The sequence below is a fragment of the Cibotium barometz genome, chromosome 28 (genome assembly GCF_041138505.1).
Source record: "Cibotium barometz isolate CiBa-2024 chromosome 28, ASM4113850v1, whole genome shotgun sequence".
In the NCBI taxonomy this organism is placed as follows: Eukaryota; Viridiplantae; Streptophyta; class Polypodiopsida; order Cyatheales; family Cibotiaceae; genus Cibotium; species Cibotium barometz.
Genome location: NC_141073.1, coordinates 12,533,897 through 12,547,055, shown reverse-complemented (window position 1 = coordinate 12,547,055; position 13,159 = coordinate 12,533,897). Strand labels below are relative to the sequence as shown.

Genomic DNA, 13,159 nt, shown 5'->3' with positions numbered 1-13,159 from the left:
CGCGTGGCCTTTGTTCGACGCCAGCGCGTCCACTCTCCCTGCGCCTTCGTCTGCTCCGTCCCGACTGGTCCAGCCTGACACAAGCACCGGGAGACCCGTCGCCTTTGCCCCGCCTGCTCGACAAGCGACTCCAGCGCGTGCTGCTCCCTCCTTTTGCTGCTGACCCGACAGCTGCACAACGCCCTTTTCTGTTGGTCCGCCTCCGTCCAGAGCACTTTTCTGCTGGTCCGCCACCGTTCAGCGCCCGTCTACTATTCTCCCGCCTACGACTGGTCCACGGCTGCCCCTTCCGTCTGCTCCGCCTTGCTGTCCTCTGCACACCTTGTGACCTGTGTGCACCCATCTGCAGCTCTGCACGTCTCCGTCTTGCCATCCGTGCTCTGCAACGACTCTCTACAACAACAACTCCCTCCAACGCCTTCACCTGCAACGACTACCTTCAACAAGGTCTTCCCGGCTGCCCAGGTACCTGTGTTTCAGTAAACAAAATAGGGTTTGCCAGGAAGATTTGAATTTGCAGGTGGTACAGGATTCAAGAAATTTGGGGAATTTATCAATTTCAGGACAAATTGAAAAAATTGGGCATTTTGCTTTGCCTGCAATTTGGGGGTTTTTGAAATTGAGGTCAAAATCAGCAAATTGAACCTCTCTTATTTCCAGAAATTTGGGGGTTTTCAAAATTGAGGTCAAAATTGGCAAATTGGAGCTCTTACATTTGCAGAAATTTGGGGCTTTTGTGAAAATTGGCCAATTAGATGCACATTGAAGCGATTGGAGTGCATAAAAATTGGGGATTTTCTGATTGGAGCATGTAATTGGGCATTACAGCTGCGATTTGTCGCGTATGTATACACACTGTGTGTAATTGGACAATTTGGTGCAGGTTTACACTTGCTTTGGTTTGCAGGCATACATTTGCGCAGGACATTTGGTTGCCTGGCAGTGCACATTGGTGCTTGGTTTGCTTGCAGCTATACTTTGTTGACATGGCACAGAATGCTACGGATGTATTTGGTGTGCTCACCCAGGAGGACAAGCTGGATGGATCTAACTACTCCCTCTGGAGTTTTATGATCCGTAATTTGCTGGTAGCCAAAGGGCTTTGGGGCATCGTGTGTGGTGATGACACACGCCCACATACCATTCAGCCAGCCACGCCTCAAAGGGGAGGTGCTCAAAGAACTCCTGATGTAGATCCTGCTCCCACACAAGAGCAGAAGAGATGGGACTCTAGAGATGCACAGGCCATGTCATTGATAGCCCTTTCAGTGAAAAGGACTATTATTCCGCACATTCGTTCATGCAAGACATCGAAGCTTGCATGGGACACATTGGAAGCAATGTATCAGGTACGCAACGAGGCAAGAGTTGCCTACTTGAAGAGGCAATTGGATCTTCTTTCTATGGATGAGGGTGACTCCATGGCAGATCATCTCACCAAAGTGAAAGATTTGCAAGAACAATTGCTCAACATTGATGAGGTTATCCCAGACAGACAGATGGTCACCAACACTCTTCATTCTTTACCGCCTTCCTACTTGGGCTTTCACACCTCTCTCAACCTCTCGATGAGAGGAGGTGGTGATCCCGTCACTTTTGAAGAGCTCGTGGGTTTACTCTTGCAGGAAGAGCAAACAAGAGCAAACATATCGAGCAACCGTGGTGGAGAAAAGGCATTTACAGCCAAGGATAAGGGTAAAGCAAAGAGCTTTAAGCATGGGGGATAACAGTCTAGCAAGGCTGGTCATGGACAGCCCTCTTCTAGTGGTGAAAAGTCTGACAAAGGGGATGCAAACAAGCCCAAAAAGAAGGGCAAATGTCACTACTGCCATAAGCCTGGACACTACATCAGTGAATGTAGGAAGCGGATTGCAAAAGAGAAAAAGAAAGAAGCAGGCAATGCAGTAGCAGACTCTTCGGATGACAAAGCAAAGCAATCAGCTAATGTAATCCAGGAAGAGTTCACTTTTTTGGTCACATGCACTAGTGACACACCAAGTGCTTTGGACACTGATATGTCTTGCATTGCATCTGACAGACAGAATGCATCATGGTATTTTGATAGTGGTGCTTCGAGCCACATCACTTCATGCAAAGATGTATTTCAGCACTTGGTTTATGCTTCAAATGGCCGCACTGTATCATGTGCAGATCATACCACATATCCAGTAAAGGGAATTGGTAATGTCATACTTATTGCAGCCAATGGTGCCAATATATGTATGAAAAATGTACTGTATGTTCCAGGGATAAAGAAAAATCTGCTCTCCGTCTCAGCCATAAACGACCAAGGTTTAAAGGTTGAATTTGAAGATGGGAAGTGTTTGGTAAAAGACCCATCAAAGGGTTATGAAATAGTCACTTCTGGAACACGATACAAAGGCTTGTATAAGCTGGACAGCTATGACAAGCGCACTTTTGATGTAAATACAGTGGCTGCCCACACTCCTGCTATGCATGATGCAGAGCTATGGCATGCTCGTTTTGGGCATGTAAATTTTCAGAGTTTGATGCTTTTGCAGAAGCATCATATGGTTGATAATATGCCGCCTGTTGAGTCTCCACCGAGACATGTATGTGAGGGGTGTATTTTGGGTAAGATGCAACGAAAACCATTCGCCAAAGATGGAGCTGTTAGAGCTGAAAATAAATTACAGCTCATACATAGTGATGTATGTAGTCCAATGCGGACACCATCCATAGGGGGGCATCTTTACTTTGTCACATTCATTGATGACTACTCCAGGTTTGCTTGGGCTTACCCTTTGAAAGCGAAAGAAGATGTGTTTACATGCTTTCGACACTTTGTAGCAATGGCTGAAAATATGTGTGCATGTAAAGTCCAAACACTCCGCTCAGATAGAGGTGGAGAATACATGTCAAATGCATTCAAGGATTATATGCTTCAAAAGGGCATCAAACACCAATGTACTGTGCCTTATACACCGCAGCAGAATGGTGTAGCTGAAAGGAAAAACAGATCTCTCATGGAGATGGCAAGATGCATGGTGAAAGCACAAAAGTTGCCTCACAAATTCTGGATGGAAGCTATAATGTGTGCAACTCATGTGTTGAACAGGTGTCCAACAAAAGCTTTGAAAACCATAACACCATTTGAGGCTTGGTATAGCCGAAAGCCAACAGTGGATTATATGCGTACATTTGGGTGTTTGGCATATGCACATGTGCCAGAACAACTCCGAACAAAGCTTGATGACAAAGCAATTAAATGCATTTTTGTGGGCTACAGCAATGAAAGCAAAGGATACCGTCTTTATAATCCAACTACACGAAGGATTTTTGTAAGTAGAGATGTCGTATTTGCTGAAAATTCAAAACAGCCCATGGTCAGCTTGTATAAAAGCAATGATACAGGCATACAAGACATGTTTGATGGACTTTACCCATTGCAATTAGGGGGGATTCAGATCAGCCAACCCCTACACAAGAAAATCCACATGTAGAACATGTGGACCAGCCAGCCATTCAGCCCCCTTCTGTGGAAGAAGTGGAAGATCTTGTCAGGGAAGAGCAAACAGCCATAGACACAGCCAAGTCAGTGCCAAGATGGTTGCTGAAAACTTTGCAAGAAAGCAAACTTGCAGCTCCACTCACAGGTAGAACAAGGGCTATTTCCAGCCATGCCTTGAATGTACATCGTTGGGAGTCTGCATTCGCAATGGGTGGTCTCTTTGATTCAGAAGAGCCTTCTTCTTATGAAGAAGCACATGAGAATGAGCATTGGTTGCAAGCTATGCAAGCTGAAATTTTCTTCTATCATGAAGAATAATACATGGGATCTTGTGGAATTGCCTAAAGGCAAGCATGTAATTGGCACAAAGTGGGTGTACAAAGTCAAAAGAAAGTCTGATGGTACTATTGACAGGTACAAAGCAAGACTTGTGGCTAAAGGCTACTCCCAGAAAAAGGGAATAGATTATGAAGAGACTTTTGCTCCTACTTCGAGAATGACCACAATAAGATCTGTGATTGCATTGGCTGCCAATAAAGGATGGAAAGTGCATCAATTGGATATCAAAACCCCATTCTTAAATGGGGATTTACAGGAGGAAGTATATGTAAATCAGCCCATTGGTTTTGTAGTTCCCGGTGAGGAACATAAAGTATGCAGGTTGCACAAAGCATTGTATGGGTTAAAGCAAGCTCCAAGAGCTTGGTATGATAAGATACATGCTCATCTAACCAACCAAGGTTATGAGAATAGTCTAGCTGAAAGCACATTATATGTGAAGAAAACCAATGCCGATATTCTCATAGTCATCTTGTATGTAGATGACATGCTCATTACAGGTACAAGCAAAGCACAAATTTCAGATTTCAAAGCTGATTTGAAAGCTGAATTTGATATGTCAGATTTGGGGCCTTTACACTACTATCTCGGCATACAGTTTATGCATACAGATGATGGCATTGTTATGCAGCAAACTAAGTACATAAAAAGTTTGCTAAAAAGGTTTCACATGGATGAATGTAAGCCCATTTCTACTCCGGTAGAACCAGGTGTAAGGCTTACTATGCATGATATTGGAGAGCCTTTTGAGGCCGGCCTTTATAGCCAGGCAGTGGGATGCCTCATTTACTTGTGTAACACGAGGCCAGACATATCTTTTGGGGTGTCTTTGTTGAGCAAATTCATGCACAGCCCAGGCACAAAGCATTGGCAAGCAGTCAAACGCATTTTTCGTTATCTTAAGGGTACCCTGGATCTTGGTACTACTAGAGCTTCATAGTTCTCGAGAGAGACTCCTCCAGACACCCGCTCCCACTAGGGGTGGGAGACGGTCTCAGCTCACAGATTTCTTCCAGAGAGCTATGCCAGTGCCAGCTGATGTACCACGTGGGGTGACCGCACAGAGAGCAGAGGAATTGAGAGCCAGGAGGAGACCTAGACAGACTGGACATAGAGCACCCTGACTCCGTCACCGAGAGATAGCAGCTATCCGAATGAGACACCAGATGGAGACACAGGAGAGGCTAGCTCGCTTTCATTCAGACTCAGGGTACATGTTCATGCCATTCACAGCCTCAGCACCGGCGATGTATGATATCTTATATCCCTCTTATGGCATTGGATGGAGTTAGACATAGATCTGCATAGCATGCTTGTACTACCCCTTCAGCATATAGAGATGCATCTTGCCTTAGCACTCCATCCACATCCCCACCCCCCTTATATTGTTTGTATATGGGCTCCACCGATCCATGATGATTCACAGTTGTATCCAGACACATGCACACTTTTTCTTTTGTTTCTTTTCTTCCGATGACCGGAAGAACACAGTTGTATTATTTTTTGTCTCATAGGCCGACTTTGGCCTCTCGTAGACGTTAATATATCTTTCTTTCTTTCTTTCTCTCACACATTGCCAACGGGTTCTCCCAACACTTCCGGCACTCATCATTCCACTTTTGACGAACTTGTCTCCTTCCATTAAGTTTGATGGTCTGCTCCCAAATGTTTAACTTGGAGTAGGTCTTTAGTTGGAGAACAAGCTCCATGTCTGCCATGAGGAGTTTGTTGTTTTTCTGTAGCGATCAGCCTACAATCCCTAACCCTAGACTTCTACATGCTTCCGAGATTCCTTGCGACCATGCTAGGCTGAAATCTATGCTTTTTTAGCACTGTAGTACGCTGAAAATGAGCAATATGTTGATGAAAAAACATTGATTCAATGCAAAAACACGAACTTTAATCTAAAATGCAAACCCTAAAACATTTGGTTTCCCCTTTTCAGCTCATAAAATTAATGTTCAAAAAGTCATATTTTGTGTTGAAACTATGCCCCAAAGGTGTCCCACCTATGGGCGCATGTACTAGGCATGTCTAGGCTCAATTTAGGTTGCCAAAACAGCTCCAAACAGGCCATATCTTGCCTCTTATCTTGCCAAGATTTGGCTGCAATGGGAAATTATGTCCATGTGGCACTCCCAGATGTGATGCACATGACAAAATCCTTCTTCACACACATGGTGATGGGCAATCTAGTGCCAGTTTACACCGATGTAGTTATTGCATTTTCGGTTGTATGATAATTCATTCCAAGCTTAATGAATCAATAGGACATTAGTAAATGGTAGGGGTGAAGTTGGGAAACAAGCACCGATTTAGCTTGCATGCTTCAGTCGGGCTACAAGGTAGCTGCCAGCAGCATTCACCAATGAAACAATTTACCAACCACCACACTAGCTGGCCTAAAAATTGGTTCCCTTCCGTACATCTGTTGCAGCAGCTTTATTTGTTGTAGGGCTGTTTGTGCCCATTTTGTTTCCCCAATTTACATACATGATACAAAAGGTAAGGTAATTATAAAGTTCAGTGTGCCAATGTTGGTAGAGCCTATTTGTCTAATGAGGTTGTAGAAGGTTGTGTTTGGTTGCTAAGGTTGTGCTTGGTTGTTGTTTCATTGCTTGTAGTGGTGCCCGGAGCAGAAGTCAGTGTTTGGAAGTTCTGCTGAAGATGGCTTCGTAAATTTATGGGACTATGAGAAGGTGTTTCTCCAGTTCAGCTTTACATTCTATACATGCTACTATAATATTGCAATGTCTTTCTTTGTTTGCCAGAAAGGCAATCAATGTTCCTCGTGATCTTATCTTTTGAGGGTGTGTCTGCCCCGACAGCTATTATTTAATGCAATTATCCTCTCAATGTGTAAGGTTAGATAACTGGCATGGAGGAAGCCTTAATGTGATGAGGCGAAGGTTTATTGTATGCCACATGTCAATCACTAGGCTATGAAAAGCCATGGCAGAGCTAAGCATGACGATTATGAGGTTGAGCATTAATTGCACAGCAAGCTCCATTGCCTCTATGAAGTGTTTTAATGTAACTGCTCCCTTGACATGGCATGATGAAGTGGTGCTAGGATTGATTTCTGTTTTTTTTTTTGGATGACATTTTATCCCGTTGGGACATTTTGGAGACTCTGATATATATATTACTTTGATAAAATGTTTAAACCATTGCAATCTGCATTGCTTCATGTGGCAATCAAAGGTGGTCTCATGAGGTCCTAGCCTTTGGAATTTTATTGGTAGGTGATGTTTGGAATTTTATTGGTAGGTGATGCTAGCGGTTACCTTGCCAGGGAAAAAGAATGTGTAGTGGCAAGGTTGGTTTCTTAGCTTAGTAATCTTGTCTGAATTGTTTTCGACCTGTTCCTAGACTGTCTAATGAGGACCTGTTCCTTGACTCTCTGATGAGGACCTCTTAACCAGCTTTAGCCTGCAAAACTCTAATCAAATTTTTAGTTCAAGGACCATGGAGGAGGAACTGGGAGCTTACCATCCAGCCATAGCTCCCTCAGGAGCTGTCACTAACACCATGCCGAACTCCTCATCCAAAGCCCTCATGTCCCAACCCACCATCCAGGTGTAGGGCTTGAGCCAGACCAAGGTCTGATCCAGATCCTGACTCCCTGGGTATTTACCCACATGAGAGTTGATTACTGAGCTTAAACCTACATACATAGATGTTAAGTAAGTGTGTCGTTAACTTTTTAAGGTCATTTAACACTGGTCCATCATTTGATAACTTACAAATAATCAATCTGTATCCTTCAATAGAGTCTTTTATCGGGCATGGCCTAACCTCACTGGTATTTCCAGTCTAATCATGTCTTTTTGGGACATAACACTTTCATGGTAGGGAAGATATTGGCAAGCTTCCCTAGGTTTTCTGCAAGGACAGAGCTAGTAGGACATGTGGTTAGAGATTTTATCTCGTCTTTCAATACCTCTGTGAGGAGAGTCGGCTAGATTCAAAGGAAGTTTAGGATGAATGGGTTGAAGGATTGGATCCTGGCTCATTTCTTGAGGAATTCTTGCTTTTTTATATAGAAACCATTTTAGTCTGGTTTTAGATTCATTCTTGCTTGTTATTTGGGATTGATGATTATCATATCAATAATCTAATAAATCCCTGGGTTGACTTACATATGGTCGGAAGCCTTGCGTTGGCGGGTTTGGATAAGATAGTGGAGAACATATCAGGTGGAGGATGCACTCACACTTTGATGTGTGACATCTCTCTGTCAAGCTCGTTTGGAGTCTAGAGCTTTGCTTGAAGCTTTCTTCTGGGGGATGTGCTTGGTTATGTTTGGGACTTATGCTTTAATTTATTATCACCAGGTCTCCAAAAAGAAAGAGGAAGGCAGACCATCAAAGCGTGCAAGTTGGCCTCCTGCAGGGCTTTTCTTTCAACATGCAGGACACAGGTAATTAGGTCAAAAAGACCGAAACAAGTCTGCTTTACAAAACGTGCGTGCTTGCTGTTTTCTTGTGTGGTTTTGAAGTGCCCACAATGTTAATAGCTTAAGGACAGCTCACATGCTAGCAGCGTAAGGCTTGCCCCAGGTTGCCAACGAATGAGATTGTTATTTCTACCAGTAACATGTGCTGCAGTTCTTGAATCAAGCCTGTGTGTTTTAAAGCTACTGATTTTTCTGGCCAGAAATTTGCGATTGTAAAAAGATTTCCTTTGTTCCTTCATGGTGATTATACTGATTAATGTGGTTCTCCATCAATGAAACAGAGACAAAGTTGTGGATTTCCAGTGGAACACTCTCGATCCATGGACAATTGTGAGTGTGTCTGCTGATTGTGAGAAGACAGGAGGAGGGGGGACTTTGCAGGTTGGCCCCTTGCTTCAAACCACGTGTATTTGTACAGCTCTTTTTTTGGCATCTCTCTACTGTTTTTTTCTTTCAGCAAATTTGTCCTGATGTTCTTTGCAATAAAAGAAAGTTGCTGTTTCCACATGGGCCTTGTTCTACTAGTGAAAGCCCTTGTTAAGATCGTCAGAATTTCTGCCACTCTCTGGTCTCGACCCCAGTCAGAAACATGTCCGTTTGACCTTCATAATGTCCTCCAGTGTCAGCTAACTACAAATACTTGACCCTGAACTTCTTAGAACCTGTCGGTTCTCCTTTGCTGACACCCTGCTGACACTTGTCTCACCTAACTGTCCGTGAACTGATTCGGAAGACGGATGCATAATCCGATCCAATATGTGTCCTTGTAGCTCTCTTCATTGTCTCCTTGTTTCAGTTGACCTCAATCTTTCAACCTCAGACCCGCGCTGAACATTCCCCTTAACGCTTCGCGGACCATCTGCTGACACCAATCCGACTGGTCTTGACTGATATTGTTTCAGCTAACTGAGACAGAACCAACCGACTCAGATGCTTTACCTGGATCAGGAACTTTCTCTTACTCATCTGCCATATTCTCATAACCCTTAGGCTCCCCTAATTTCACGGAGATATGATACCAAAGACTCTTTGCTGTCTACAGCTGACTTACTATTGACTAATCTGACTGATCTTATCGTTGATTGCTGATTGCTGATTGCTGATGGCTGACAGCGGACTCAACTGGATCAGACTTCCTTTGCTCTAAGTCCTCTAAATCCTCTAAACACTAAAACCACACAAAGATACAACTCTGTAGACATCCAACTGATTACAATCAACTCACAACTGACTCTGAATAACCAACCAACCCATAAACCCGACTGTATGACTGCTGACTTCTGTCAAGCTTTTGACTGTCAGACTCAACTCAAAACAACCTCACTAGTTGACCCTCTAGATGCACAACTGACTATAGCTGACACTCTTCTGACCCTATTTGTCTCTGAATTCTCTCAACAAAAGATGACTGCTTCAACTATAAGATAGCTATGACTCCTAGGACGTCAGACATACCTTCATTTTTGTTCTATCTCAACAAAGTCAATGAAAATAACACATATCAAGCTCCATATCACAAATCCTCATCAATCTTAACACAGATTCAAGCTTTGAACTCTCAGCTTTCTTCATGAAAACAAAAACAGACTCCGTCTCAACACCCCTGAGACATGGGTTCAAATATGACAGAAGAAAACACTCTTAAGAACTTGTGGATCCTCCGTTGATAGACCCCAGCGAGTATTTGAATTACAATGAATCTACAACCACAAATTGCAGGCCTTCCCTAAATGTACACAATTCAACACTCAACTGATCGACAACAGTAACAATTGAGCAAGAATTAGACTAAATCATGTCTCTAACAGAGTTGCCACACAAAAATCAAAGGGAATCCTCTTCCAGTCTGATTCTTTGGCTCTCAGCGCATTCTTTGCCCTGATTTATCCAAATTCGTCTCCGCTACACTGAACTTCACTCTGCAACTGTCGAATTTTATCAAACCTTCAATCTGTAGATAGTCTCTTCACTGTATTCTCACTTCACTCACTCTTCACTCTCTTGCTCTTCTTGCTTCTCCTCCTCGTTTACTTGTCTACCCATGTGAAAATTATCTCAATTCCCCCTTTTTGGCCTGTCGGTGCCTCGCCGCCTTCTGGATTGTTGTTTCGCCGGCTTCCTTGTTCTTCCAAACACCTTCTATTTTTTATTTTTCGCACCTGCTCTTATCCACTTGGGTCGCCACGTTGTTTCTGCCACCTAGGATCCATGTCATCTCACCTTATGTACATTATATATTCCCACATGCCATGTTTGTTTTCAGCTCTAGGATCCTCTCATAACATCATAGACTGCTAGTGAAGACTCCTGTTGGCATTTTTCGTTGGATATGTGCTTGTCGGCAAATTTAGTAATTTATTCATATATGACATAGTTTTTGATTCATATATGACATTGTCCATGAAGATGGTGGCACTAAAAGACCACTTTCTTACTCTCACAAAGGATGGGAGATGCAGACAGAGGATCTTAGTTTCAGGAAACAGTGGCATGTGATAAAGTGTGAACGGAAACTTCTAGAGGAGATGAAAGATAGCTCGGAGGAAGGCCCAACCACAGAGCCAGCTAGTGCAGAGTCCAAGTTTAGATCACGGATGTGTTGCATGGACAGTGAAGAGTTGAGACAATATCTAGACCCTTGAAAGATGGAATTCTTAAAGCATATAATTTGCGCCACTACAAATACCCTAGTATCTGAATGCTACCATCACTGGTAAACTATACAAAATGTTCCTAAAGAGGGGAACTACATACATAAGTATATTTTTTAGGTTGTTATGAACAATTTTATGATACCTTCAAGGTAGGTTATATGAAATGTTATAAAGAGGGAAACTACAGAAGTATATTTTTAAGGTTGTTATCATCAATTTTATGATATTTAAAATAGCCCATATTTATTCCAAATTTTGATAGCCCCTAAATTTGCCTTAGTGATAATATTCGCCCTTATTTTTTTGCCTGAATGGTCCTTGTAAAACTGTTGCTTTGTTAAAAAATGAGGTGGCTCAATTCATATCCAGAAGACATAAAGCTTGAAGATGTCCATCCAAACAATGTGGTTCAGCTCATGTCTGCTAAGGTGGGGGTTGGGGGCCTCAAGGCTACCTTGGGAAGGTGGTAATTCATCCATGAGTATGCTTGGGAGAGAAATCATCTAATGCTTCTCTAATATCATATAGTGCTAGTCCTAGCTAGCTATATGGTTGAGGAAGTGTAATCTTAGGTTAGCAATCACTGGAAGTCTTGTAAAGATAGGTGGTTGTCAGGCATAGTCACGAGAAACGAGAAACGAGAAACGGGAACGGAAACGTTTGAGGAATGGAAATGGGGAAACAAGTTTTTAGGGGTGGAAATGGCCATTTCTTGTGACAATATCGCTTGGGAAATGAGAAACAGCCATGGAAACGGATGGGGTCCTGAAATGGGGAAACGCGTTTCTAGGGACTGGAACGGCCGTTTCCTGTGAGTGTGCTGGTAGAATATGGCTTTGAGCTTTGCAAAAGTGCTTTCATGTGGCATTGAGATGTACTGCTAACGAGCTTAAAGATAATCATAATCTGCATTCTCTCAATCCTAGCTCAATCCTTTTGGTGAAGGTGGGGCCACATCTACTGGGCAGATCATGGAGTCAAATGGTAAACACTTGATCAGAGGAGCTTGAAATGGGACTTGCAACATCACCTCCAACGGTCGAAGGAACCGTATCCCTTACTAAGTTAATCTTCCTTAAGGTTAAGCGTGGGCAGGAAAAATCTATTCCCAATCATGTGCAGGACCTCTATTGGTCCTCCTTTGTACATGAGGTCATGCCTGTCCATTCTTATTTTAGATGTTTAAAAATCATAACCTTGATCTTGTTAAGATTTATCTTCATGTCCTCTTGCTGACAGAAGTATCTGGTGCTCCAGTTGCTTTTGAAGCCCATCGGGATCCTGTAAAACAGCAGCAAGAGCATCCCTCACAACAGAACCAGCCCCTCCCTCCCGACCTTATAAATTTAGCTGCCTCATCCATAGAGAGGTTAAAAAAGTCGGACATAATGGGCAGCAGCCTGTTTAACTCTAACGATGCTTCTAGTCTCCTCAGCTTTGTGACATGCCCTGCAACCTGCTGACAGGTCATCTCCACAGAAGGTCTATAGTGACCTGGTTGCTTTTGAAGCTCTTTCAGCTTACTGTTAAGAGCAGGTGCCACAGAGAACCAGCCCCTCCCACCCGACCTCTTGATAAATTTAGCTGCTTCATCCATAGACTCTAGAGACCAAAAAATGTCAGTGATAATGGACAGCCCAGCTTACCAACTCTAATGGTGCTTCTAGTCTCCTCAGACACCCTGGTTGGAGTTGTTTTCACACCTTGTAACCTGCCAATAATAAGCCAATCAAAGAGATTTTTTGCATGGAACAGTATCAGAATCCTTTTTGAAATACACACATGTGCGCACATGCATGCACACAGCTTTTTTTGCATGTACCAATATCAGAACCCACACACATGCAGGCACGTGCAGAGAGAGAGAGAGAGAGAGAGAGAGAGAGAGAGAGAGAGAGATTAAACGTCTTCAAAAGACCCAGTGGATCGATGAGACCAAAGTGAGAATATAGTGTCCATGTAATCTGATCATGGTACAAAAGAAAACAAAAACTAGAGCTACGAGCTGGGAATGTCAAATCCGAGCCAGATGATATAAAGTCATCATACAACCCATGGAGCTAACCCCTCCGATAGGGGGAGGGGGCTGTTGGGGTAAAGGCATTATGCCCACCCTTATAGTGTGTACTAGCCCATAAGTTTTATAGTACATAGTACACTTAGTCCTTTTAATGTACTAAGTGCACTATGTGTACTAGAGCAAATATACATGTGTGATAGGGGAGTCACACACTC

The 13,159-nt window shown here is 43.2% G+C and overlaps 1 protein-coding gene across 1 annotated transcript in view; it reads left to right on the top strand.

The window, feature by feature from the left end:
- Nucleotides 1-13,159, top strand: part of LOC147622495 (WD-40 repeat-containing protein MSI4-like) — a 121,461-nt gene that overhangs the window by 76,790 nt on the left and 31,512 nt on the right. The window contains exons 13-15 of the mRNA XM_086822070.1: nt 6,436-6,510; nt 8,149-8,234; nt 8,552-8,651. Of these exons, the coding sequence (XP_086678196.1) occupies nt 6,436-6,510; nt 8,149-8,234; nt 8,552-8,651 (261 nt within the window). The remainder of the gene's footprint in view (nt 1-6,435; nt 6,511-8,148; nt 8,235-8,551; nt 8,652-13,159) is intronic.